Genomic DNA, 27,693 nt, shown 5'->3' with positions numbered 1-27,693 from the left:
CAAAAATAGCTACTAGTCGATCTATGCCTGCCCCGAGAGGAACTTCTTTATTAGCTCGTTGAATTCGTTGTACTCTTTCACTCTCTCTCTCTCTCTCTCTCTCTCTCTATCTATCTCTTTCTCTCTTTAAGTGCAACCTCGTAAATGACATCGGCCAATGTTTTTTTACTGCAATAGAGAAATGTTGAGAGTATGTTAATAAAATTTAAATAAAGAACATTATATGCCCTATACTACATCATAGAATCTAGAAGCTATCAAATATAAATTTGATAACAGGATATGCAGGAAAGTCTATTATCTAAGAAATAAAATGCAAATTTATAAAAAGAATTATTTGTATGTTCTTGGGCGAAACGAGTCAATTAAAAAAACTTACATAAAAAGTAAAGTAAATATTAATCTTCATACAGAATGCTACTTCTACGAAACGATAGGGACAAAAAAATCGATAACTTTATCTAGAATAAAATCGTAGGTACGTTTACGTCAATAGATCGAGAATCTCGTTATGACGTTTCGAGCAGTCAACAGTGTAGTGCATGATTGATATGCAGATTAGATGTTATATACTTGTTATGCTAGTGGCAAAGTAGTGAACGGATGTCAGATCTACGATCGTACGTGTTCATTATCTAGTGCTCATATTATATCGTTTCCTTTTCCATTTAAACCACAAAAAGTTTATAGAATGCAAATCTAAAATAATATATGTAGAATGTAGAGCAACGATTGCATATAATAATTATGTTTGATATTATAATTAACTAAAGCTCGATGAAGCTCGTAAGTAAACGCCTTCATAAAAATCACCTTCATCAAATGACGCCATAGCCTTGGCATTACATAAGCGACACTTCCCGTACTTACGACAGCTTGTTACCGTAATAATAATCTTGTTAATCTTGTGATAGAAATAGAAAGTAATCTAGAACAATTAATTAAACGATTTAATTAATTATATGTCCTTTGACTTATCACGTTCATTACTTGTCACTTATAATAAAACTTCAAAATAATGAAATATTTGTGAAATTAAAAATAATATTGCTCATCTGGCTAAAGAAGAAAAATGCTGACAGACTTGTAAGAGAAATTCTCGATTATGGAGTATGGATCGATGGCAATTTGCTAAGACTGTTGTTCGTTCGAACATCTTAGAATAGAAAAGAGGAGAGCCATAGAAGAGGAGAAATTTAATACCGTGACACTTGATTTATGTTTTTTAAGAGGCACCACTCTAGGTACTTAGTCGGTTCGCCACGACCGGGCACGTCGATCGTATGACCTGGCACGGAGGACGTACGTGGGATAACCGGCATCAGAACCCAAGCAGAGAAAGGAGAATCGCGATACAGCGTGGGCAAAGGAAACGTTAAGCCTCTTTCGGCGAGCTACGACCAAAAACGATTTCGAGTTCTATACCATTCTTACTTGATGACGTTCAACGATCCGGTTATGATACTAGGTTCCTAAATAAGATAAATGTGTTTGACCTGCACGATCTTCGTAGGATAAAGATTTCAATTATATGTCTATGTAGAAGTAATAAACAACGTACAAATATCGTAGAATTTGTCCTTATTAAAAAATTGACAAAATAAAAGATGTTTTTAATCTTCTATTAGAAACTTCGTTGTCAAGGCATTAAATTCCTCGTGATATCTTAAGTGCAAATTATGAGCTCCTTTCTCAAATATTGTCACTCTGTAAAAAAAATTGTAAATATATATTTACAATTGATATAATTTATATAATTAAAGTAGAAAAAATATGCAAAATATATATACTTGGAATTTAGTATATGATGTTTTAAATAATCTGGATGTTCTGGCTTTACTATAATATCTTTAGCCCCATGTATAATTAAAGTAGGGCACTTTATTTTAGGCAAATCGTTTTTACATATATCACCCTTGTTTTTTTCGTAAATTCTTTTCATGGTATCTATCCAACTGGACCAAGTATTTCTAAAATATTCTTCTCCATAAATTTCAATCAATGGTTTTTTCATTTTATCCGACCACGTATCGATGTTTCTAATACCTTAAAATAGAATAAAATATTTATAGGTCTACGTTATATTCATAAGATAATAATTTTAATGAGATGTAAATATAAAGGCTTAGAATAAATAATTACTTTCGTAAATTTTTAGTTCTTCAGGAATAATGTAAGAATTTGCACCAAATACGACCATCTTACGAACGTTATCAGGATTTTTAGCAGCAAGTATGAGAGACGTGATACCACCATCACTCCAACCAATTAAAGAAAATTTTTTATATCCTAAATTTTTCATTAAATTAAAAGCATAATCGGCATCACGTTGAAAAAAGTCATCAGAAAATTTTCTGTCAGGTGGTCTCGATTTTCCATACCCAGGTGGATCCCATGCTACTATGGTTAATTTATTTTTATCGAGATTTTCCAATTGAGGTTTAAAATCTGTCCAGGCAGTTCCTAAAAAATAAAACGAACTGTTAGTAATAATCAATGATCAAATGTTTAAAACGTTTTTTTTACAAGTTAGAAGCAAATATTACATAAATATAATAATATATTATTTAATAAAGAGAAATAAATATACAAATTTTTTATATTAATAATAAATATATCATACATAGGTATATTCGTTATTAGCGTTTCCTTTTTTACCGATAAACGTTAACGCTATAACCTATTGAGATAAACCTATATACGCATTAAGGATGAAAAAATATAAGAAATATATCTTTCTCTCACATAGTTATTTCAGTTAACTTACTTCAAGATTTATAAAATTTAATACATGCATGGGTATAAATATGTAATTTTTTAATTACCTAAGGCACCAGGTAATAAAAGAACTGAATGGTCACCAACACCGGCTTTAACATAGTTAATATCGAAGCCATTGACATTGATCTTCCTTTCCTAGAAAAAGATAATATACACGTGAAAATAAAATATTATTTTATTAGTAAAATAAAGTGTCTTTTACCTCAAAATCTGGATTTGTTTTCGTTGAAAATGCTCGTCCTATTGTTGTACAGCCTATTTGCATATCATGCTTACAAAAATTTAATGATTTTTTCTTGGTTAATGCATTTGTAACAGCAAGGAGTCTCACACGTAACGCCGCCATATTCACGTCAATACTGGGATTATAATATAATGTATGTGTGTACACAAATGTTATCAGAAATTATCTATTATTATAGTTTTCACATTCAAATTAAATTTACAAAATAGATTGAAAAAAATAATCAATAAAGACTTTCTTTGTGATTTTAATACATTGTTTTCTGGCGGTTTTCGAAATGTTTATCTTACAGTTACTATATTTTCAATGTATGTTTTATTATTATAGTCTGTTATCTAACTCTAATTCCATAAATTACCGGGTACCTAGTACTTGCTACGTATCTTACAACGGCTGACATCTAATTTTTTCTGTAAAACGCGTTTTAAGCGTCTATCGCTCTCTACCAACAGTATTCAAAAGACGCATTTAGTAAGCAAACATATTAATTATAAGGTATATTATTTCAAATAAATTGCTATTGTATTTAAGCAAACTCATTAAAAAATACATATTTCTTACTGATAAAATAATTTTTTCTTTTGAATATTTGACTTTAAGTTACAAAATACTTAATTTCGTTTAAAACACAATTCAAACTACAATATTTTGAGAAGATATAAGAATTTTATAATACAAATATAACTATTGCGCAATTAACAATTAAGTTTTAATGCAAATTATTGAATTTTTATACTATTATACTACATGTCTAATTATCACGGGCTTTGATTTTTATATTTGCGATAGTAATTCATCTAAGAACTGATCTTTCCTATTAAAATGTTAAAAGTGGCTCAATACATATATAATTATCACTTATTTTGATTTCTTTATCTGATATCAAAAACTGATCTTTCCTACTAAAATGTTACAAATGGCTCAGTTAGGCTAATATGGAGTTAAATAGTTCATACGTCGAAATATATATTACTTCGTAAATGAACAATCATTCAACATCGTTCCAAATAGTAATTAAAATAAATAAACTTTGGCATCAAATAAGTTTCTTCAGTTAATACAATCATTTTAAAATATTTATTTTAGAATTATACAATGAATATAAATGAAATGGAGATATATATTTATACCAAATGCACTTGTCAAGTATGAGAAGTGTATGATGTTGATATTCAAGATAATATTACTAAGTGTAAAATAAATAAATACTTTTCACAAAAAATCCGATTTAATTGCAAATGTCTAAAATGTTCTTACCTAATCTTGAAATCAGAGATTCTATGAAATTAAATTCGTAGTAAGAACACAAATAATTAGTTTGAAGACAAATGCAATAAAGCGAAGCATGTAATGTTGTTCCCATATTACACTTTAGACTAATGAAAGATGAATCTAAAGATTTCATGTCAATGTAAATAAGTCTTAGAAGCATACAAGGTTCAACTTTTTACTTAGTTATAATCAAAACACTGATAGGAATAATAGTAATGAAGATTCAGAATGATTATAATTATGGACTTATCATGAATCTTGATTAAGTTTGTGATTTCTGTGATATTCTTCCGTTAAGTGCTTTTTATATTTTGTCTGATCACTCCACAATTCTGCTGCCATGGGATTAAGTGGACTATCGTTGTTAGGTTCTGTTGTATACAAAAATAATTATATATATATAAAAGTAAAAGGATATTAAAGATTCAACTTCATATTATTTAAACATGATTAAAATTACTTACCACTAAGTAGAGATTGTATAGATAATAAAATAGTACGAACATCATATAGAGCACTCCACTTATCTTTTAATATATCCAAACAAATATTTCCAACCGAATCAACATTTGGATGAAAACAAGGGGTGGCAAATCGTACTATTGGTGCACTGTATGGGTAACTATGTGGAAATTCCAAGGTCAATTTGTATACAAAGCCAGAATAAACCTGAAGCACATAAATTGAAATGTTTTATGGATATGCAAAAGTACATAACATAGATCAAAAATATGATAAATATAAATTATTTAATTAAAAGATACTATTCTCCAAATAAACTCACTGTATCTTTAGGTCCCGTAATAGTTCCAATCCATTTGAATAAGTTTTCACTTTCTGGGAAAGCAGAGACTCCTTTATCTGTACTCGTCATCAAAACCATAAGTTCCTTTTGTAGTCTAAGACATATATTTTCTTAATAAGCATAAAATGTTTTAATGTTAATAGTAAAAATGTATGGATGAACTATCTAATCAAATAAATGCTTATAATTTCGTTAAGTGAATAAACAATCTTCGTAATAACTAAGTACTCGAATAGATATATTCAGCCACATATTTTGTACACACTAAATACGCACTTAAGTACAATGATAAGATATTATTTTGATTAAAATCAAAGGTTATGTCGTTCAATAACATATTCGTGTAACCGAATAAATTTTTTTAACCAATGCACTATTTTAGAGTTACCAATAAGAAAAAAGTCCAATTTAAGTTAAATGACAGATATAAAACTATAATATTGAGAGAGAGAGATAGGAAAAATAAAAGAAAAAATTATACGTATTAGTGGAAAACGTACCGTTTACTAACTGCATGATTATCTTTTGGTTTGCTCTGTTTTTCTTCTGTAGCTTTACTTGGTGTGTTTTGAGAAGAATAAAACGGATTAATGTTTTGGGCCATTTTAAATGCAAGTGCACACAATAGTACTATCAATAAAGTTTCTTCTTTTAGCAAGATTATAATGACAAGGTTTTACTTCAAGGGACAACAGTCACTGAGAAAATTTGAATGCCTCACGTGCTATTATCAGTATTGAAAACATCGAACAACGAACAGCTGTTGATGTTCTCCTCCCCCGTGTAGACGCGTCACTTCTTATGTCGCAAATATTGACTAATTAATCTTAATTAATACTTTTTAATTGCACAAAATAATGGATTAACTTGAAAGAATTAGAACTCGATTTGTTTGATGTAGTCAATATTGAACAGCTGTAAAAAACAATAAATGTCAAATGACATTTTCGATATATTTTTTACTGTTTTTTATTTCATTGTGGCGCCATGATTTGAAAAATTTTTCGAATTTTTGTATTAAATTGACAATTTTGCGTAACTTTGATTTTTTTAACAATAATTTATTCGAAATATTTATATGTTTTAAACAATATTTCATTAAAATAATAAAAGTTTTATCGTAGGTATGTATTTGAAATGACGCGTACATGAATCGCAATACCGAGTTGAGGATAACTTAATAATGGCGGAAACGATGGAGTGTCAGTTTGAACAGTCAAAGATCAATAAAATAATTTGATGGTGTTATTACTATGTCTTGAAAGATGCTATGTTTTGATAAATGTTTCAAGTATATTAAATATATGTATATAGATTCACTATAGTGAGAAATTTGTAATTATTGCATGTTGAGTGAAAAACTTTTAATGTGAAATTTACAAACAAATTTTGTATATTTGAATGGGAGAATTTGTGAAAAAGTAATTACAAAAGTTTTTACCGAGAGATATAAGAATCATGACAACTACACAAGGAACACCAGAATCAGATACTGGAAGTTTTGAATGTTTTCAAAATTATACAGCACCAGAGGTGTTCATACAAGGTTTGGCAGGAATTGTTGATCAACAAGATGTAGAATCTATGATACGAGCTCAAAAACAAATGTGAATATTACATTTACATACAATTTGTAGTATGTATTTTATAACTATTTTCCATATAATAAGGATTGGATTTCTTTATATTTTAGGTTACAGAGATTTGAGAAAACCAATGAAATGTTAACCAATTGCAATCAGTTATCGATAAATAGGCTTAAGTTGGCAGGTGCTGAATTTAAAAAGCATACTGCTTTATTGATTGAAATGAAGAAAGACTTGGATTTTATTTTCAAGAGAATACGTATAGTGAAAACTAAATTAAGTCAGCAATATCCGCAGGCATTTAACGGTAAGTTAAATATGAAAAATATGACAGCGTATTTGAATATCAGCATTTAACTAATGTCACAGAGGCTGTAAGAAGCAGTTTAGCAGAAGAGGTCATTGTTGAAGATATTGATTGTCCAGTAAAGCCATTGGAACCAGAAATAGTTCCCCTGCCAAGTGCTACAGTCAATGATACAGAGAGAGATCCAGATTCAGATGGTAACCATAATTGTACTTGAAATAATAATACAGTTATACAGTGAATTAACATTATCTCCGAATAATTGTTCGATTCTTCAATATATACATGTTTGGTAATGAATTTTTATTAAACGTTTCTGATTCATGGTGTTATAGATGTTTTCAACAAAGTATTCACTGTGTAGTTTACATGCTTGTAGTAATGCTTCCTATAATATATACAAAAACTGTAATGCCAAAGTATTGACTTTAACATTTTCCTTATTGTATCATCATCTATAAAAAATAGTAAAAAATATAGTTAATTATTTATCGCTTACAGTATCTACAGTATATTTTGTATATCGCTATTAGGAAGCTTCTTGTCATCGTGCTGTATACAAATGACAATTTGCATTTAAGAGTTCATTTACTCTTTATATTGAATCTTGCATAAAGTAATGGTGTATATAATTATAAGTTTTAAGTTTTTTATATTATCAAACTAATTGCAGAAATGTTGTATATGCTCAATACTGTTCTCATACGATATTACATATTTATCATAAAAAAATCATAGTTTTCTATTCTAATAAAAATGACGTTTAAAGATAATCCTAATGACAGAAAATATAGAGTTATCTATCTAGCAGTGTTATAAAAAACTTATAAATATTAAGAATCTCTTGCCTACTTACAATTAATATGTTATATCTTATTGAAAATAGTTCAAAACTTTAGATAATTACATATATTTAATAAGAGTATATTTAGACACATATTCTTATAAAATACTAAACTAAAGTATTCTGCCATTCAATTCAATTAGCACATATCTTCTCGTTATGAAGTTTTTAATCAAAAGTATATTAGTGCACACTTGTAAAGAAAAATTAGGAATTGTTGTTACTGGTGCTATACAGATTTTAAAGCTGCGATTAGTTGAGATTTTATTCTACTGTAAAGAAAAAAAAAGAAACAAAGAAAACAAACGTATTCATGAACACAGTTCGTCCGATGTAAAGTTCACTAAATTGATGACGGATAATATTTTTTAATGTTAATGAACAAAGTGATGGTACCTTGTATCGACGATGAGTGATGAGTGTCATTGAATGTACATGTTACAGTCGAAGTAAATACTTATGTTACAAATGCGAACAACGTGTAAAAAAGAATAGACAGTAAAAAAATAAAAAAAATAAAAGGATGTACTTCTACTGTAACATACTTATGTTACAAATGTTGTATAATGCGGTAAAATTTAGGAGATAGCGTGATAAAAGAAAAATTAAATATACGAGGAGCCTTTATCGTCAACTTCGTTAAAAGATACTACTCATTTCATTTTTCCCGTTTTTTCGAGAATGAACAACCCCCGAGCCTGTTGGCTCCCCCTTCTTTCCTTTACGAAACCAAACTTTAAAAAGTAAAGATAAACAAAGCTAAGTTGATATCAATTATTCTTCGTGTACAGTTCCAGTCGAGGAGTTTCAGTTTGCGAAGCTGCGTAAAAGGCGAATTAAGAGCAACGACAGTTCATCAACGGAAAGCAACAACGATCAGAGTATCGCCGACACATCATCCTGCACTTCCGACACCGGTTGAATTTTCCCGCGAATTTGCCGACGAGCTGTTTGAAAGGAAGCGGGAAAACTACGTGAAGGGAAAGAAAGAGTGAAAGGGAGAGGGAGAGAGAGAGAGAGAGAGAGAGAAAGAGAGAGAGGGAGAGAAAGACAGGCAGAGAAAGACAAGGAAGAAAAAAGAAAGAAACAAAAAATGCATAAAAGGGAAAAACATTTGAAAAGAAAGAGAGCGAATGAGATAATTGTTTATATCGCACCATTCACGGCGACACTCGTTGCTATCCTTAGCTCGACAATAAACAAAACAAAAGAAAATAACTAATTACAAATATGCCTCTTTACTCATCGCACGATTGCAAGTTCTGTAATACGCGTATTAATATCAATGTCCAAATAAAAAGATTCAAATTCAATAAAAAGTTTTTTGTATGTATATAAAAAATTTGCGGTGTTGATCATTTTGTGAGAACAAAAAAAAAGAATTCATTTGGAGTAATTATTATATGTGAATAATATCTCGTAGTAGTTTTGCTAAATTATTTATTGAAATTGATCTTTGTTCTTTTTTCCATTGGGCTTATATTGTTGTTATAGCTAACGGTGTATCGTTGCTGCTAGGTGTCTTGTGAGTTTGACGTTAAATATGTTTGCGATAAAATCGTGGTTCACCTTCAATAAATGTTATTTTTTTCCACTTCTTGGTCAACGTTACGAACGAAAAGGACAGGAAAGAAATTTGAAGACTTTTATATGAAAACGCACTTATCGTATATAATTTATAAATTATAGGTCTTTGTTTCCAGAATAAAATAAACGAAACCTAGTAATAAATTGATCTAAGTATTTATAATGAATTTAAATATTAAATAATGAGCAATATTGAATTTATAAAATAAACGACCCCTCTAATGTTTTCATTTTGCTCGTTGTTAGTTGAGATTACACCGATAGATGGAGCCCGAGTGGTATTTGATTTGCAGTAAATTTAATTAATAATATATCCATATATATATATTTTTAACAATAATATATGATGAGTTTATATCTATATAAAGAGACCATGATATTAAATCATATGCGATGATGATCAAAATGTGTATAAAAAATAAAACCAAAGTATAAGTAATAAAAAAAAGTATAATTGCCAGTGACCACCTATATAAACCTTATCAATACATTTGAAAAACATACATTAATAATTCCGTCAAATTTTGCATGATGAGATATAATGCGATTTAAAAAAAAAAAGAAAAAAGAACAAAAAAATATATCTATATAAAAGAACAACGAGCCTATCGTGAATGTTAGATTATCTTTATTATTACATCCGTTTAAAAGGCATAACTTATTTATAAAAATATGGGATCAAGTAGTGTGGGAACGGGATAGGATATAATAATAGGATCGAACAAATTCTTAGTTCGCTTATAAAATAGTTAATACGAATAAATCTCAGTACTTTTTACAAGTTACAAGAAATAACAAGATCTATCGTAATTATAAGAACTTATTTATAAATGGATCTTAGGCTATATCAGTATATCCTTAAATCTGTTCTTTTTTTTTGTTCTTTAACACAGAAGTATGAGATTCGAAAGAAGAAAAAGAGAGCAGTTGGAAATGAATTATGAACACATAATAACTGCTTTCGATCGTACAACAATGAATTTATATATGTATATATTGTCCTCCCCCCCATGTATCGTTGAAAAACTTTCACGATTATTATTATTATTACTAATGAACAACGAAGATTTGTGATTTAACTTTTACACAGTATCTTCCCTTCTTTCTTTCTCTTTTTTTTCAAGTAACATTATATCCTCGTTATACGCGAAACAAGATAATTGTTTACCTTTTTGATAACAAACGCATTAAAGTTCGATTAATAATTTTCTATCTCATATAAATCTTACAAAAATACATACACGTTTCTCTTCTTCATATTTTTATTGTCATGTATTTGGCAGTACCCGCATAAATTTCGGCAATATAAGGGCAAATCGCATAAAGATACTCTCTTATAAGATCAAGGTAAAAGCCATATATAAATATAGAATTTCTCATTTCTTTCGATGCATTATTTTACGATATAGGCACAAGTATTATGTAGATCCCTTAGATTTCATTTATAGGAAGAGAACTTTCTTTTATGCTAATGCATAATTCAGAACAGCACTAAAGATAGCTAGAATTAATTCTTAACACAACAAGAAATACATAGTTCGTTATTACGATGTTGAAAAGAGAATGATGTGGTTATGACATACGAATCATTTTATAATAAAAAACGGCTAACTTACATTTTATAAAAAAAACATGTAAAATAATGTACAAAATCGAGAGAAAAGGTAATTATATAAAAAAGTACTCGATAGGGGGTGCAAAGTGAGTTGCAGAGGGATATGAGGAAAAAGAAGAGGAGAGGATACTATTTACAAATTATTTGTTTTTTATAAAGTAGAGGTTGAGTTAGTAGTTCTACGTGAATCCCGATTCCAATATGTCCATGTTTACTTATCGAACGTGTCACTGGCGACATATTGCAAGCGCGCGAAGAACTATACTTTTTCGACTATTACTACTAGTAATAATTAATAATTATAGTAATAGTAATGATGGTGATAATAATCATGACGATAATAATAATAATAATAATAATAATAATAATAGTAATAATAATAATAATATAATATTAATAATAAAAATAATAATAATAATAATAATAATAATAATAATAATATAATAATAATAATATAATAATAATAAAAATAATAATAATAATCTCTTTTCTCTCACAACAATCTATAGTATCTAATTTGCGTACCGTTTAACTGCGCCGCAAATTCTTATTATTTAAACTCTCTTTCGGCTACTTCGGGTAGAAGAGAGGTCAGAGAAACGTATCAACACCCATCGATGCACTCTAAATGTAAAAATGATCCATATTTGTTGAAAGAAGTAAACATTAATAATTATACTACTTTTGTTAAGATGATGGATCGCACCTCTCGATAGGAATGACATCGAGGAAGTAAGAAAAAAACTATAAAAAGAATGCCATACGTATGGAATGTTTATGTATGGAACTGTACGTTCATAAGCGATCGTACAAGAAAAAAATACAAAATAAAAAAGTATAAGAAAAAAGAAAGAACTTTCTGACGCTCTCCTCAACCAGACACTCATACTTTATATATATCTTACAATTCGCACAAAATCAGTAAAAAACGTATTCATTAAAAGGCCATTAGGAAACATTGTGCTTCTCGAAACACATAATTTAATACATTCTTCTACATATACTTATCTAACACACTATATAGCACTCGAAGGCACAATTTATTGTTATGTAATGGCCTCTTCGTAGGCTCGAGTATGCTTTCATGCTAATGAAACAACTATTACTCTCGATCTCGACGAGCTTAATCACAGTATATACTCTTTCTTTCTTTCTTCGTATCTTCTTCTTTTTCTCACAGTAAAAAGCTACGATTTACTCGCGCGAGAAGGAGAGCGTTTGCTCGTTTCATATATAAATTGCCTCCGAGCCCTTGTTATTTTGATGAGCTCCACCCCCAGCACCGTAAGCGTTCGGCGACGCCATGCACTCGGACCAATCGCTGTTCGAGTGAGGTGAGCTCGAGGACCAATGTCCGGGGCTGTCCGGTGAAGGCGTCGGAAAACTTTCCGGTGCTTGCATTAGATGTTGCGGCGTTACGTCCGGCCCAGAATGATGAGATGGTGGCGTCAAGTACTGATAGTACTGTTGTGTCTGTTGCTGTTGCGTACTTTGTTGTTGTTGCTGTTGCTGCTGTTGTTGTTGTTGTTGTTGCTGTTGCTGCTGCTGTTGTTGTTGCTGCTGTTGCTGTTGCTGTTGCTGTTGTTGTTGTTGTTGTTGTTGTTGCTGCTGTTGCTGCTGCTGCTGTTGCTGCTGTTGTTGCTGTTGCTGCTGCTGCTGTTGTTGACTGGAATAAGGTAAATTCTCAAAATCGAACCCCACTGGTGGCATGCCTCCGTGTTTTTGATGCGTCGCCTGTCTCATGGCAGCGATGTGCGTTGGTGATGTGGGAAGTGATGGCCGACTCTTTGCTGGCGAGGGCGAGCCCATGTAGCTCGCTTGAGGAGAGAGCGTCATGTTTGACTGTACTGAATGTGGCGGTGACTGATTGCTGTACGGTGGCGATAACGTGTTCACCATACCATGCGTTTGTCTCTGATGCGAGGCTAATAGTTGGTCGTGAAAATTTGGCAGCCCATAGTTACTCGTGAATGTGTCAAGGCCAAGCTGTTGCAAGCCTTGCATGGACTGTCCCTTTATACAATCCTCGTACGCTGGCGGTTGTTTCGCTGTCGCCGTATGACCCACTAAAGGCAAGGCGTTACTGTAAAGGCTCGCACTGTCGTACGGGCTTGGTAGGTTTCCCTCAGCTCCCTCTGCTCCCTGAGGGATTTCCTGGTTTGGGGGTTGAGCGCCACGCTTCGCTGGTGGCTTCTTTATCGATGGCTTTCGCCTCATGACGACCACTGCACCTTCGGATTCTGGACTGTTTGGGTTCCCCGTACCACCAGTTTTTGGCCGTTTCTTCGATTTCGCTTGTTTTGGTGCGGAACCGATAACAGTTGGATGTGTGATAAGTTGAGGATGATTTGGTGATCCTATAAGTACAAATATCGAATGTTACAATGATTGTTCTTTTTTGAAATGTACAAATTACAATAGAGAAATATATGTAAATTAAATGCATACCTATTAGAGGACCATTCGGCATGACGGTCACCATTTGAGGTGATCTAGGTACATGTTCTTCTAGTAATCTGACGATATCATCATGTAACCTTTCGCTAGCTACATCTCTCGGTAATCGATCCATGTGATCTGTTATTTCTCTGTTGGCGAATGTGTCGAGTAAAGCTTTACAAGCTTCAAAGCTACCTTCTCTTGCAGCGAGGAATAGTGGAGTCTCGTCTTTATCGTCCTGTGCGTCTCTGTTCGCACCATGGACAAGTAATATGTTAACAGCATCTACGTTGTTAACAGCTGCGGCCCAGTGAAGAGCAGTTTTACCGCTATTATCAGCAGCATTTATATCAGCATCAGCATTGATAAGATCTTCTACCATTCCTTCGGTTGCTAAACGTGCAGCCAGTATCAAAGGAGTTGTACCGTCATGCATACGAGCGTTAAGATTCGTTGCCCTGTTTCTAAGAAGAATTTGGAATACTCCCATCGCATCCGCGGCGACGGCTGAATGGAGAGGTGTTCTGCCGGTATTGTCTTGTGAGTTAGCATCAGCTCCAGCATCCAATAGACGCTTAGCTGCATCTGATCTGGCGTATCTAGCAGCGAGATGGAGCGAAGTTTCACCACTTTTATCGGTGGTAGCATTTAAATCAGCACCTTGTGCTACGAGATCAGCGATCACAGCTGCAGTACCGTCACTTTCATCTTCCTCTTCTCCGGTGTCAAGACCACCACCACGTACAGCGGCAACCATTAACGGAGTCATTCCACATGGTCCTCTAGCATCCACATCTTGACCAAGCTCTAGACTCGGTGGAGTTAAAACTCCTGCATCTGGTCTAGTTCTTATTTCAGCTGCATCCAAATGTTGTTGAGTCCACATTCTTGGTTCTGTTTCTTCATAATCTGTAATAGCCGTGTGATCACTCGCATAGCCAGGTTCGATAGCTCTCATTCTTTTCGACGGTGGAAGATCCGATTCGTCGTCCGACCATTGTTGCGTTCGACCATTTACTACTTCAAGATCCATGCAATTAATCGATGTTTGTTTATTGAGATTTCGCATTTCTTGACCATCGGGACCTCTTCGACGTGATCTACGTCTCTGTCCACTTCCACTATTTGTTCGTAGAAAACCCTCTGGAAACCATGTTACTCCAACCGCTCGTCTTCTTTGTGTTGTCACTAAAACTCCCACAAGCATTCCTCCGACTACCACAACAAGAGTACCGATGAAGACAAAATTAAAATTTGTTGTTGGTTCAGGTTTATCGGGATTTTGAGGACCAACAACACCTCGAACTTGTTCGATAGGGAAATTCCTCGAAAGAGTATGTTTCGAGGCTGTAGCAGCTAAATATTCTGCTGCTTCGTTGGCTGATGGAAAGCATACGGCACCTTGTGTTACTGTACATTTTCTATTGTCAATTTCTAGATACACTATCACACCATTTGGACTATGAGTATAGACCGTCGCTGGTCTGCCAAAGAAGTTTGTTTCTAAACTTGGTTCTCGTTCTCTTTTCCAAGGATATATCATGTCATTACCAAGCTCGTCTAGTTTTACACGTAATGTAGTTCTTAATTGGTGACCAACATCTCGTAGAAATGCTACTACATTTGAACGGAAACTTTGCATGTCCATCCTGACTACAACGGAAATAACACCTTCAGCTAAGGAAGGTGGTTTTGTTTCACAATCCAAGCCGTCCCAATTACATTCCTCGTTGTTACATCCATAATCGCAATGACCGTTGGCGTAATGTTTCCGACAATACGCGTCGTATATCGGACTAAACATTAACAAAAAACATAATTAATATCATTTTTTCATATAAATCATAAGCTTATTGAAATTTGTTATACTTACTTGCAAGGATCTAGTTTTCTCTCACAGTCTCTTCCATCGAAGAGACACTGAGCGTTGTTGCATACTTCATCGCAAACATCGTTCATGAAGACATCCCAACAGTTTATTGATGCGGTACAGTTCCTCCAAGGATTAATACCGAGAGAGCAATCGTTTCCATCAAAATTACATGCGTATTTATTGCATTCTTCGTCGCAGCGATAATTTCCAGACTTTTCTTCACAACGATTTTCGATACACTTTTGCTTCTCGCGTTTCAGATCGAGATCGTAAGCATTCATGTTCTTTGGAATATTTGAATTCGTTCTACCGAATACACCACCCATGTAATTTGGGTCGTAAATTTCACAATTCTTGCCAGTCCATTTTGGTGGACAATAACAGTTATAATCTCCAAGAAGATTTTCACAAGTGGCGTCTGCTTGTTGGCAAGGATTACTAGCACATTCATCTCTAGCATCTATTTCACAGTGAGTACCCGTTGTTCCTGGTGGACAATGACATCTATAACCTATTTCAGTTTCAGTTATTCGGCAGGTACCACCGTTCAAACAAGGTTCTGTATCACAGTAAGAGCCAGCAAATTCACAATTTTTTCCATGATAATCGTTAGAACAGATACAGATATGACCGGCTTGTTTAGCAGCACATACTCCACCATTTTGACAAGGTGAACTATCGCAGAAATTAACTTTTACTTCGCAATGGCGACCCATATAACCTGGTTTGCAGTTACAATGATAGTTATTTACAAGTTGGACACAATCTTGAGTACCAGGTAAAGTACAGGGATTCGATAAACATTCGTTGATATCACCCTCGCATCTTGGCCCTACGAAACCTGGTGGACATTTACATTCGAATCCACCAACTTTATCAGTACATGTTCCATTGTTGTGACATGCGCCAATTACGCAATCATCCACGTTGATTTCGCATAAAAATCCAAGTGTACCAGGTGGACAGGAGCAACTGAAGTTATTGATTAGATCGTGACATGTACCACCATTTTGACAAGGATTTGGCCTACAATCGTCAACGTTGAGTTCACAATTTTGTCCTTGGAAACCTTTCGTGCATTGGCATTGATATGAGCCAACTAAATCTTTGCAGGTTGCTCCATTTTGGCAAGGGGCAGAGTCACATTCATCGATTTCTTCTTGACAATAAGAACCGGTGTAGCCTTCGATGCAATGACAGCGATGGCTGTTTCCAATATCCTCGCAAGTACCATTGTTACAAAGATTCTTTTCAAGTACGCCTTTTCTAATAGCAGCATCTTTACACGAGACCATTTCTACGTCACAAACTTTGCCCGTCCAGCCCGGCGAGCAATTGCACTGATATTTGTTATTGTGTTGAACGCATGTTGCTCCGTTTTCACAGGGATTATCAGCACACCAGTCTACATATTCGCCGCATCTTGTGCCGGTATAGCCATAAGGACAATGACAGGTATAATATTGTACATGATCGTGACAAGTGGCTCCGTTTAGACAAGGCGAACTATCACATTCGTTTATACGATATTGACAATTTGAGCCAGTATAGCCAGGTTTGCAAACGCAAGTATAGTTGTTTATTCCATCGATACACTTGCCACCATTCATGCAACTGCTATCAGTGCAATCTTCGTCGTTTGTTTGACAATTTATACCAGAGAAGCCAAGTTGACATTGACATGTATACGAATTAACATATTCCTTGCAAACTGCACCATTTTGACAAGGCTGCGATTGACATTCGTTGACATCCACTTCACAGTGTTTGCCGTTGAAACCATCAACGCATAAACAAGTATAATCACCGATTCCATCTAAGCAAGTTCCACCATTTTGACACGGATCTGCAAATTTATAATTCATGGTATTTTAGAACATCAAATAAGGAATGGAAACAAAACAAAACGTGTAATTAATCAAGACATTATAACTAGTTTAATATAATCTTAATTTAGGCGATATCGATTTGTTATCTGATAAAAATTATAAAAATTGTAGCTGCGTTAGTGTTGGTGATCTTTTTGGCAAATAAATGCAAAAACCAGCAATATTTGATCTATTATTGCGACACATTGTTCTGTTGCTTTCTGATTTAAAAGACGGTTCTAAACTTATTATAATGAATCGACACTTACATGATGCACAATCATCGGTGTTGATTATGCAATCTCGGCCTTCGTAGCCTTTAGCACAGACGCAATGATAAGATCCATTAGTGTTCCTACAAGTGGCACCATTTCGACACGGGGACGTCATGATGCACTCGTCGACATCTTCGTCACACAATCTGCCAGTATAACCTACGGTGCAAGTACAGGCAAAGTCGAGAAAGTTTGACGAAGGTGAGCATTTTGCATCGTGTAAACACCTGTAACAATAAGATTTTAGTAATTAAATAAGTTCCAAATATATCCATTAAAACCTAGAAGTAGTTAAAATAATTTCTATTTGTTATTTATTCAACGTACTTGTTAGGTGAACAAGGGTCGAGTTTGTCCTCGCAATTTCTACCGGTATGAGGTAGCTCGCAAACACATTTGTAATCGTTTACAAGATCGATGCAAGATCCACCATTTTGGCAAGGATTATTAGCGCAATCGTCGACGTTAGTTTCACAATTTGTGCCAGCGTAACCGGGTAAACACTTGCAACTATAACCATTGAGATGATCGTTACAAGTGCCACCATGTTGGCAAGGATTCGAGCCACATTCATCGATGTCAGCTTCGCATCTCTTGCCACCATAACCAGGTAAGCAATGGCAAATAAATTGATTGACTCCGTCTTCACAGGTACCACCGTTTACACAGGGGTTGCTAGCACATTCGTCGACATCACTGAGACATCTTGCATCGTAATAACCGCGAGGACATTCGCATCTAAAACTATTTATTAAATCGACGCATCGGCCGCCATTTGCACAAGGATTGCTTGCGCATTCATTTATATCTGTTTCGCAGTGTTGTCCGGTAAAACCAGGCTCGCATTCGCACGAGTATCTAAAATGATAATGGTTACAAATTAGCATGGTGTATTTGATAATTATCAATAAATTCGTTAGGTACTTTATTAAATACCATGTTTATATTATCTGAATAAAGTTGAATTAGAAACTTAACAGGTTCTAATATACTCATGTGATTTAATTTAATAATAATTCACACTCCCAAATTTGAATTGATCGTTCCAAAAGACAATTATTTACCTGTTGATACCATCAATACATCTAGCTCCGTTTCTACATGGATTACTGTAGCATTCGTTGACGTTGACCTCGCAGTTGGTACCAGAAGTTCCAGGTCTGCATATACATTGATAACCATTGATCCTATCCTCGCAACGTCCACCAAATTGGCAAGGATTGCTCTCGCATTCGTCGATTTGTGTTTGACATAGTCTGCCAGTGAAACCTGGGAAACAACTGCAACTGAAGCTGTTCTCGCCATCGATGCAGTTGCCACTGTGACAAGGATTCGATTGACAATCGTTTATGTTTGTCTCGCAGGATGCACCAGTGAATCCTGGTGGACATTCGCACGTATACTTTGCTATCGAATCCTGACATGTTCCACCGTTCTTGCATGGCGATGAGGCGCAATCATCGATGTTGATTTGACAGTGGGAACCAGCAAAACCATCTGCACAGGTACATTTGAATGAGTTTATGAGATCGGTGCATATTCCGTTGTTCAGGCAAGGCTTTGCAGCACATTCGTCGATATCTATCTCGCATTGGGTTCCCGTAAAACCTGTAACATTTCAAAAAGATAATATTTTAATACTTATTTTCAACATTATTTACACTTTTTATTCTATTTATGCTCTTAATATACTTTTTATAAAGTTTAAACAAATATGAAAATGATAAATGATAACTGTTTGACTAAACTGAATTTACAATAAATTTTGTATTATTTCATAAATGTTGATACTTAAAATAAAAAGAAAAAAAAAATGAATGGTGAAGAACAAAGAGACGACTAAGCCTATTTATTCTTCTTTTCTTTTCGTAACAATTCCATAAACAGTATAATAAAGAATATTCGAAAAAAGAAGATAGAGTTTGTTTCGGGATACATATGATCACGAGTTTCTAAAAGTAGCTAATGAGTTGAAACAGGTTAGTTGATTATAGATTAAAGTAAAAATAATGAGGGAATAACGGCGAAGTGCTAGGAGATTAGAGAGCCAATTTCCTATCGTTCGAATGCATTGGAAGCATCATGGCGAGAAAGAGAAAGAAAGAAAGAGAGAGGAAGAGGGGGAAAAAGAGGAGAAACGACTAGACACCTAACAGCCAATCTATGTGTCCGCGCGATCGTGCGTACTCCCACGTTCGAGCAGGCGTGTTCGGGTAATTGTAATCTATTGCCTCGGTACAGTGTTCTCAAAAGAACCTACGCGCGTTGATAAAGTACATGAACTCCGAGGAGAGCACGATGCTGGTCCGTCACTTCTGCCTCTCACCTGGCTACCCTCCTTTCCTCTTCTCCACCTCTTTCTTCTTGATCATTCCTTTCTTTTATTTTTCTCGTACTGTTGTACCCCGCCCACCCAGCCACGCGTATACGTGCTTTGGACTCGAAAGAGAAGATAATGTAAGAACGTTCCTTTAAATTGGAAAACCAATATCTCGTTAAATCCTTCACCGCTATGTGAATTTCGTCTGTACACCTTTTATCCTAGGGACTACAATTTATTATTACCATTTTATTCATACTCTCATTATCTTGTTTGTAATTAGAAACGAAAAATTGTTAATAACGATTATTAATTTAAGGACTTTTTATTCGGTTAACGATTTGTTTTGTTTATCGGGAAATTGATATTTTATTTTAAACGTTTATTGCCATGTGATTTGTGTGCGTTTTATTTTAGAAATCACAGTGAAATTTGTATTACTACAGTATATAATTTAATGAGATATTATTTATATATATAGTAAACGTTAATTTGTTTTCCTTTATATTGCTATCTAATTATTTGTTTTATATAACATTTTGTATTCGGTGGAATTAAGTAATTCATATTTCATCGGCTACTAGCTTGGACATCAACGTGTCAAAACGATTTCGATTTAATTGCCAGGAATTCTTGTAATTGTAAGATTTACGTTCTGTTCAAATGATTTTCTTTCTTCTTCGTATTTTATTTTTTCTCATTATTTCTCTATTTATCTTGAATAATCGACAGTAGTAGATCTTTCAAAGCAGTAGTACAAGTATCGGACTACCGTGCGTTTAGCTTCCTATCAAGGTTTCTCGATCGCGGATTTGATACACCCTTTCGATACTATCATGCTAAGCGGATGATCGTTACCTATACGATGTTTGACTTATGTAGTGTTGAAACGATAACTTTGAAAAGGACTAAGATGATCTTGAGACATTTTTTCTTCATTGTCATTATACTTATTCGTTCGAAATAATACTTCGATACAATAATAGTAAAAAATATGAAATTTGGAAATAAATATGCGAATATTATATAAAAAAAATATTGCAAATATTTTTTATAAAAAAACGTTAAATAAAAATCTTGTTAGACAAATTACATGTAGTTAGTATTAGGGGATCGAAAAGTAATCCACTATTTTGTAGCGTAACATTTCATCTTTAAGAAAAAAAGAACATTTTATGTGCGAAACATAAAGTCAACAAACAGTTTTAGAAAAAATAAGATCTCGCAAAGATTATTATTCCACCGTGTATGGATACAGGCGAATTAAAATTAGATCATCTGAAAATAATGTTCTCTTTCCTGTACTCCTAATATATTATATACACATATCGTACAGTTTGTTCGGTTAAAATCATATCAAAGAGATAGTTACTACAATTTTCGATGTAGATTATTATCGCAAAATGAGCGAATATTTCTCTATCTCTCTTTGTTTTTCTTTTCATTAGTTCTTTATTCTCCAGTGTATAATAAGTTTCAGGTATCATCTTAAGCTATCATTCGTGGTGATCTATTGCACGTATCCTGTTCATTGAAGTGTGAATGGCAGTGAATAGCAATAGAAAAATTTGACGGAGGTAGCACCTGCAATAGGAGAAGATACCGCCTGTTATAAAAGAGAAATACAAAAGTCGAAGAAGCCGTTCGCGGATGAATCTAACGGTAAAACGTACGAGTTATCTCGCACGTATCGTTCCGGCATCCGGACGAACGACGCCTCGAAGCAAAAGACATACTTACATTTCTCTATCTTTATCTTTCAGATTCAAGTGTATATAGGATGAGTTTGCTTATTGTACATCGATCAATTTGATCGATATTTGTGATAATCGATTGAACACGTGTTTAACTTAGCAATTTCTTTAGATCATTTTTCTATATTCAAGATATTTTCAAACAAATCTTATATACAATATGACAACTCATTATATATATATAATATTATATAACTTTATTTAAATATATTTAAATATATTATTTCGTAACTGTAAGAGTAAAATTTAAAATAAACAAGTATTAAGTGATTAATGATTGATGCAATTGGCTATACTCATTTCCGAGATGCCCGAGTATCAGCTCACATAAAATCAAATGGAGATCCTGCCACTTTGATGAGTTACTTTGATTGATAAACTATATACGTTCTCTTAAATATAATTAAACATAACTGTACGCGTAAACGTTAAAATATAAAAGAAAATATTAAATGATTAATGATCGGTCAAATGTGTATATACTTTTTTTGCATGCGAAATCTAATTAAGATGCTGTCTTTTAAAGTTAATTTGATCGGTAAACCAAAATTCATCTAGTCATTTTAGTATGAATCAAAGAAATTCAAATTATTATTTAATTACATTAATTAACACAGATGCACGCACGTGTATACAGATAAATTGTTTTTCTTTCTTTGAAAATGTCGTAGAGACGCGTGCGATACTCTCACCGTGTTAGATGCACACACACACATAGAGACACATTCACACTACGCGCGCGCGAGATATCACACGCCTTGTATCATAGCTCCATGATGGTGCTTGGAATCAAGAGATTCTACGCTTAACGATGATACATCGCACTTCTTCGAGGACGATCCAACGATTTGTGGTAATGATCGGAAGCGATGAGCCTTGCCTGTGGAATATCGCGTGCGTAATGTTCATTAAAATGTGGCGCTTCTTGCTGTGATGTCGATGAACTAGCTGAACGAAGAAAATAGAGAGAAAGAGAGAGAGAGAGAGAAGGATAGAAACAAAATCTTTTTCATTATCTTTTCATAAAAAGATAGAAAGAATAACAAATATGAAAACATTAAGATAAAATGTGATAAGTTTAGTATGACAATTAAAATAGAAAGATATTTATTTTTAATTAAACTTATTAAAGAATTTATCGAATATATATTTTAATAGTTGTCTGACTTGAAAAGATGAATAAATGAATATAGATAGATAACAATTTGTTTGATATGAAATTTTAATAGAAAAAAAGAAAGTATATAATTAAAATATAATAAAAGTGTGATAAAAAAAGGTAAATTTTATAAAATCGATTTAAACTTACACATAGATTAATAATATTATTGGGTAATAATTATTTTGTCTTAAAAGAGCCAAGAGAGAAAACGATGGATTTCTAACTTAAAGAGATAGAGAAAGAGAAAGAGAAAGAGGAAAAGAGAGAAATGATGTATCAAGATATCTTTCAAAGAAACTGTTGTAACTTTCATTGCAAAAAAGAAGAGATTTTTAAGGAGACCGGTAAAGTTGTGTACGGAGTCGTAGTTTGAAGCTGGTGACCTGGGTGTGGCACACGATCCGTGGAGATCTCGCATATGTGTGTTGAGAGGACCTATTCGAGAACGGCCGTGGCATGCATCGACTACGTCCGGGACTGTGAAACGGCATAATGCTCCGATATCTAACTTCTAAGACTCTTAGTTGGTTCCCTCAAAAGCGACTGTGGAGGAGGATTACGTAAATTCTTACGATTCTTGTCTGCATGATACTCAGAGTTTCTCTTACATCGTTCCTAAGAACACGTCTCTATCTTTCTACCTGTATATGTGTGTAATTAATTGAACTCCATTCGTGGATTACATTAATGCAATTTACCAATATAAAGATTTATTTTCACGTATTATTGTAATTATTTCATATAATATATTAGTTCGATTTAATGTAACGTATTAATTGTTATATATTATATGTATACCGATACTCGTTCATTAGAAGTGAATATACTTTTAAATAATAAAAATATGAAATTGAAAGAAATATATTAAGATTAGAGATTAGGAATGTAAATGTATATAATATTATATATTATTAATTTAAACAAAAAAAAAGAATAGAGAGAGTAATATTTAAAATAAAATGTTGAAGTAATCTTTAAGCGAATTACATAAAATAAATATCGAAGAGATAAACGAAGGGTATCTTATACGACGAGAAATCATTAATAACGATCGCGGTTTATCCGTTTGTTAGAGTTTGAATCTAGCTAAGGGAGCTTTTCAAATACTTTAACGTTGCCTTTCCTCTTCTGTTTCTTCTTGGCAGTACCTTGACCCTAGATTAGATCCTCGATATCTTGGGGGAATCGAGGATTGAGGATATATCCTGACATATCCGCGTACACACGCGAGCTTTCGCGGACGACGGTTTCACGGCTGATTTACCGCCTCGACTTCTTGGTAATTGTTCGGGGCGTGGCGGCCCGTACGTTACCATACATATATATACACACACACAGCAATGTTACTCCAGTCTCCCACGCGCGAAACCAACGCGGGATTTACCATCGATTCGACGACGACATTGACGGCTCTCGTTTCTTCGTGCTCTTTCACATCGACAAAACTTCTAATCAAATCGTTCAATTATCGATCAACAATTCTTCCTATGCAAATAGTTTCGAATAGAAATATTTCTTTTGTTTCATTATTTATAGAGAAATATGTGTTTAAATTTCATCATCGATTAGTAAAAAATTAAATTACGTGGGATAATGTTTTTAGTTTTATTAAGAGAAAGTATGTTTCAGGTGTTTTAATTTATTATTATGTTTATTGGGCCTTTTTATTCTACCTTTTATGAGTTTAAATCACTTTTCTATTAACACCTTCTCAAACCAATTCGATATTAACCAAAGAAGTCGCGTTCTTTTATCGCCACTTTGGAGTCAACTACACACGGATTTTTTGATCGGACGGACTTTAGTGATCTTATGGGATTTCTAATCCTGTTGTGACTTATTTTATTATGTTTATTATACTTATTTGTTACATCGTACTTTATTCTTTAGATTTTGATTATATCTTCAATTTTCATAAATTAGTTTTGAAAAAATAGATAAATTCATTCGACCGACTAGCATCAATGAACTGACAAGATTGGAGTATTAAACAAAAAAAAAAACTCGAGCAGAATTAATGGAACGTGTATTTCTCTTTTCAATCAACATACTTTCCCCTTTATGAGTTCTCGACAATAAAGTGAAACCAATTCCCTGAACTTTCTTCAGAAGAGTTTAGTAATTGTATTTGTTATTTTTTAAAGAATTGAATGCTGGATATCTTTGTGCACTTTCCTTCGAGATGAGAAAAAAGAAATGAAAGAAAAAAGATATATTAAACGAAGTGGAACAAGCAAACGCCGGATGCAAATCAGGTACAATGCATTCTGAGAGATTCGGGAGATCGAGAACCGTTTCGTTTCTTTCTTTAAGAAAAGAGAAGAGAAGAGAAGAGGATGAAAGAAAGAAAGAAAGAAAAAGCATGCTGTCTTTTCGCTCGGCGATGAAAGAGAGCGAGAATGTGGGTGTGGTCGAAGATGTCGAGCGTGCGCCCGGTTGCTGCAGTTGCACAGCACAACATCCACAACACAGCATCCACAACTCACGACGGCACTTTTCTTCTCTGCTCTCCTGCGCTTCGTAACCTCTATACGAGAAGCCAGGGCCGTGCTTTACCATACTTACGGATCTTTTACTTGCCCCGTTCCTAGACTAACGGTCCCTTCTATCGTATATATATACGTCTTTTCTACTCTATACAACAATTCCTATGTTTCCTTTTACATTAGAAATCTCATTTATCGATTCTGCCCTCTTCGAAGTAGCTACGCGTAACGATGGACCATTTAGATACGAATTTAACTTAACATCGATATAAACTGTGCAACTTTCTTCGAGAATAAATATCGAAAACTGACAAGAAAATAGAAGACGGGAGGCTTTTATTTTATTTTTTATTTTCTTTTATATTGAATGTTTTTGCTCGACTATGGTAAGAGATTTGAATTTATTAAACTTTCTGATAGCAAAAGAGAAAGAACAAAAAATACAAAGGAAGATTGAGAAAAAAGAAAGGTATAAAAGAAATCGATGCGATGGTCCGAAGATTAGTTTTATTCCAGGGAGATAATCGGCTAGATGATAAAAGTAAAAAGATCGAAGGGTCGGGGAGATAGAAACGATGACGAATGGAAAATAGGAAACGTATCGGCAGCTTAATCCAATTAGATTGAAATCTTATGTTAGTATCGACACGACGACTGCCCAATGCTGACACGCTCAAGATTGTGTTCAAACTGCATCTCTGGCGTTTCGATATAATTGGTCGATCCCTTCTCGAAACGATATCGATCGATATATCAAACGCGATTAATTGCTTTTAGAAAGAACGATGATATACGTATACGCATACTTTACATTGAAAATGTTTATTGATAAATTCTTCTTCATCATGATAATTAAACTAACTTTATTGATGTTGTGTAATTTAAATATTTGCCCCGTTTAATCAACCCAAATGAAGATACTTAAAATAAGAACAGTAATATTATACACAAACTATATTCTCACTACGACGAAAACGATTTTAATTACCTCGATCATAAGACGGATTAAAAGAAAGGCAAATAGATAGAAGGAAGGAAGGAAGGGAGGAAGGAAGGAAGAAAGAGAAAAAGGGATGGGAAAGGTTCCTCCTTCGCCGAAGATTGTAATTTATATCACGCTGCGTCGACAGGGCGATAATTATTATTCAAAACTCATACGTGGACTTCGCTGGAAGAGAAGATCCATCAACTACTCTCATAACAACAAAAAATACTAAAGATACGAAACAATTTGTATCCTACCCAAACGACAATAACGTTACATTATTTACAAAATATTAATGTCTAATTCGTAATTAACAAAAAAAAATTAATATCTATTTAAGTATATATACTTTAGATTGAAAGAAAAGATCGATTTAAAAACAAACTGAGTTTTAATTTGCAATAATGAAACGTTGAGACAACTTTTTGATAGATTCGAAATTTTGATAAAAAAAGAAAACAAGAAAAGAACGCTTCTTTATTTGAGTATATTTAATACAAATAATTGAAATAGATAAGTAAAAGAAGAAATCGATTGGTATGTTCGATAGAAGAGAATAATCAAAGGGTAGTGTACAGTTTGGTATGTAGGGTAACGATGTTATTTTATTTTATCAAGTAAGAAAAGTGGCAGCAGCTGAGAAGAACTTAGGATAGCGGTACGATTCGGTCGAAGAAGTATCCACAGCCTTCTTTAGATCTTACGGAAAAGAGAAAGAGAGAAAGAGAGAGAGAGAGATAGAAAGAGAGGGCGAAGGTCGCTCATCGGACATGAACACGCCCGAGTACGACCTACCTTACCTGGATTTGCTGCCATGCAACAAACACGTATCTTTCTGCCCTTTTCTATCCCGCTGCTTGCTACTCTAGGCCTCGCCTATCTCCTTTCAACCGATCTTATGTTCGAGCATCGACTTCGTCGGAGATTCCGTTCGTTGATTTGAGTTAACTTAACTTAACTCAACTCAACTAAACTTAACTTTGACGGTCACAATTAATTAAACTAACTGTCTTGGAATAGAGATACATATAAAGATAAATGTTCTATATTTATACCGATAACGGATAATTCAATTTTATCGTTGATCTTTTCGATTCTTTTACGATCACGACAACACAACAAACAGAGAATTCGTTTATATATATATATGTATGTCTGCGTGTGTGCACCTACGTCTGATAGAAAGTATTTCCTTTTACAGTTTTCGTATTACTTACGAGATCGGTACTCTTCTCTCAATCTTCTATTTTCTGTCATTAAATTCATCGAACGGGACTGCGTTGAAACGCGGACAGCCTTTACTGTAAGTGGATATATCAGGAAGCAATCGGATAGCCGTTAGATCATTCCGTGACTGATTGAAGGAACGATTATCTATACTTCCTATGATGCCCAGTTTTACGTATCTGGATACGCCCACGATGCTATTTATTCCGAACTTTTAAGAGTTTATTCTATTAATTATTATCATCGGACCGTAAAATAGAAAT

At 33.7% G+C, this 27,693-nt stretch overlaps 4 protein-coding genes and 1 long non-coding RNA gene across 7 annotated transcripts in view; 2 read left to right on the top strand and 3 right to left on the bottom strand.

Moving 5' to 3' along the window:
• Nucleotides 1–95: 95 nt before the first annotated feature.
• On the bottom strand, nucleotides 96–3,137 carry LOC122521526 (valacyclovir hydrolase). The gene is made up of 6 exons (XM_043642377.1): nucleotides 2,984–3,137; nucleotides 2,826–2,916; nucleotides 2,143–2,463; nucleotides 1,791–2,046; nucleotides 1,562–1,707; nucleotides 96–168 (listed from the first exon to the last, which is right to left on the bottom strand). The coding sequence occupies exons 1-5, from the start codon at nucleotides 3,125–3,127 to the stop codon at nucleotides 1,614–1,616; spliced, it is 906 nt and encodes a 301-aa protein (XP_043498312.1). The 5' UTR covers nucleotides 3,128–3,137; the 3' UTR covers nucleotides 96–168; nucleotides 1,562–1,613.
• On the top strand, nucleotides 483–1,571 carry LOC122521544. The gene is made up of 2 exons (XR_006304794.1): nucleotides 483–786; nucleotides 1,231–1,571. It is a non-coding gene; the product is annotated as an uncharacterized LOC122521544 (long non-coding RNA).
• A 929-nt stretch (nucleotides 3,138–4,066) lies between the features above and the next one.
• Nucleotides 4,067–5,821, bottom strand: LOC122521537 (ubiquitin-conjugating enzyme E2 C). Its single transcript, XM_043642405.1, has 4 exons — nucleotides 5,603–5,821; nucleotides 5,082–5,196; nucleotides 4,762–4,966; nucleotides 4,067–4,668 (listed from the first exon to the last, which is right to left on the bottom strand). The coding sequence occupies exons 1-4, from the start codon at nucleotides 5,704–5,706 to the stop codon at nucleotides 4,547–4,549; spliced, it is 546 nt and encodes a 181-aa protein (XP_043498340.1). The 5' UTR covers nucleotides 5,707–5,821; the 3' UTR covers nucleotides 4,067–4,546.
• Nucleotides 5,822–5,830: 9 nt separating this feature from the next.
• Nucleotides 5,831–8,856, top strand: LOC122521531 (kxDL motif-containing protein CG10681). The gene is made up of 5 exons (XM_043642390.1): nucleotides 5,831–5,905; nucleotides 6,227–6,709; nucleotides 6,796–6,995; nucleotides 7,058–7,192; nucleotides 8,631–8,856. Exons 2-5 carry the CDS (start codon nucleotides 6,561–6,563, stop codon nucleotides 8,759–8,761), a joined length of 615 nt encoding a protein of 204 aa, XP_043498325.1. The 5' UTR covers nucleotides 5,831–5,905; nucleotides 6,227–6,560; the 3' UTR covers nucleotides 8,762–8,856.
• Nucleotides 8,857–12,209: 3,353 nt separating this feature from the next.
• LOC122521571 (neurogenic locus Notch protein) overlaps nucleotides 12,210–27,693 on the bottom strand; it is a 174,411-nt gene continuing 158,927 nt past the window's right edge. For 2 of the 3 annotated variants that reach the window (XM_043642440.1, XM_043642498.1), the window contains 6 exons: nucleotides 18,561–19,104; nucleotides 17,824–18,354; nucleotides 17,491–17,723; nucleotides 15,354–17,199; nucleotides 13,490–15,276; nucleotides 12,210–13,398 (listed from right to left, as the gene is read on the bottom strand). In XM_043642440.1, coding sequence (XP_043498375.1) covers nucleotides 12,269–13,398; nucleotides 13,490–15,276; nucleotides 15,354–17,199; nucleotides 17,491–17,723; nucleotides 17,824–18,354; nucleotides 18,561–19,104 — 6,071 coding nt within the window. In that variant the 3' untranslated portion in view covers nucleotides 12,210–12,268. The remainder of the gene's footprint in view (nucleotides 13,399–13,489; nucleotides 15,277–15,353; nucleotides 17,200–17,490; nucleotides 17,724–17,823; nucleotides 18,355–18,560; nucleotides 19,105–27,693) is intronic. The other variant, XM_043642485.1, reaches the window with a different exon arrangement.

Source organism: Polistes fuscatus, unplaced genomic scaffold, assembly GCF_010416935.1.
Source record: "Polistes fuscatus isolate 324 unplaced genomic scaffold, CU_Pfus_HIC Scaffold1, whole genome shotgun sequence".
Lineage (NCBI taxonomy): Eukaryota > Metazoa > Arthropoda > Insecta > Hymenoptera > Vespidae > Polistes > Polistes fuscatus.
This window is presented reverse-complemented; position numbering and strand designations above follow the sequence as displayed.

Bases quoted from the DNA above. Each gene is read 5' to 3' on its own strand.
- LOC122521526 (XM_043642377.1), bottom strand. From the start codon at position 3,127: ATGGCGGCGTTACGTGTGAGACTCCTTGCTGTTACAAATGCATTAACC. The intron at 2,464-2,825 runs GTAATTAAAAAA...TTTATTTTTTAG, and splicing joins TTTATTACCTGGTGCCTTAG to GAACTGCCTGGACAGATTTT. The intron at 2,047-2,142 runs GTAATTATTTAT...TTCTATTTTAAG, and splicing joins AGAACTAAAAATTTACGAAA to GTATTAGAAACATCGATACG.
- LOC122521537 (XM_043642405.1), bottom strand. From the start codon at position 5,706: ATGGCCCAAAACATTAATCCGTTTTATTCTTCTCAAAACACACCAAGT. The intron at 5,197-5,602 runs GTACGTTTTCCA...TATATGTCTTAG, and splicing joins AATCATGCAGTTAGTAAACG to ACTACAAAAGGAACTTATGG. The intron at 4,669-4,761 runs GTAAGTAATTTT...TGTATACAACAG, and splicing joins TATACAATCTCTACTTAGTG to AACCTAACAACGATAGTCCA.
- LOC122521531 (XM_043642390.1), top strand. From the start codon at position 6,561: ATGACAACTACACAAGGAACACCAGAATCAGATACTGGAAGTTTTGAA. The intron at 6,996-7,057 runs GTAAGTTAAATA...CTAATGTCACAG, and splicing joins ATATCCGCAGGCATTTAACG to AGGCTGTAAGAAGCAGTTTA. The intron at 7,193-8,630 runs GTAACCATAATT...CTTCGTGTACAG, and splicing joins GAGAGATCCAGATTCAGATG to TTCCAGTCGAGGAGTTTCAG.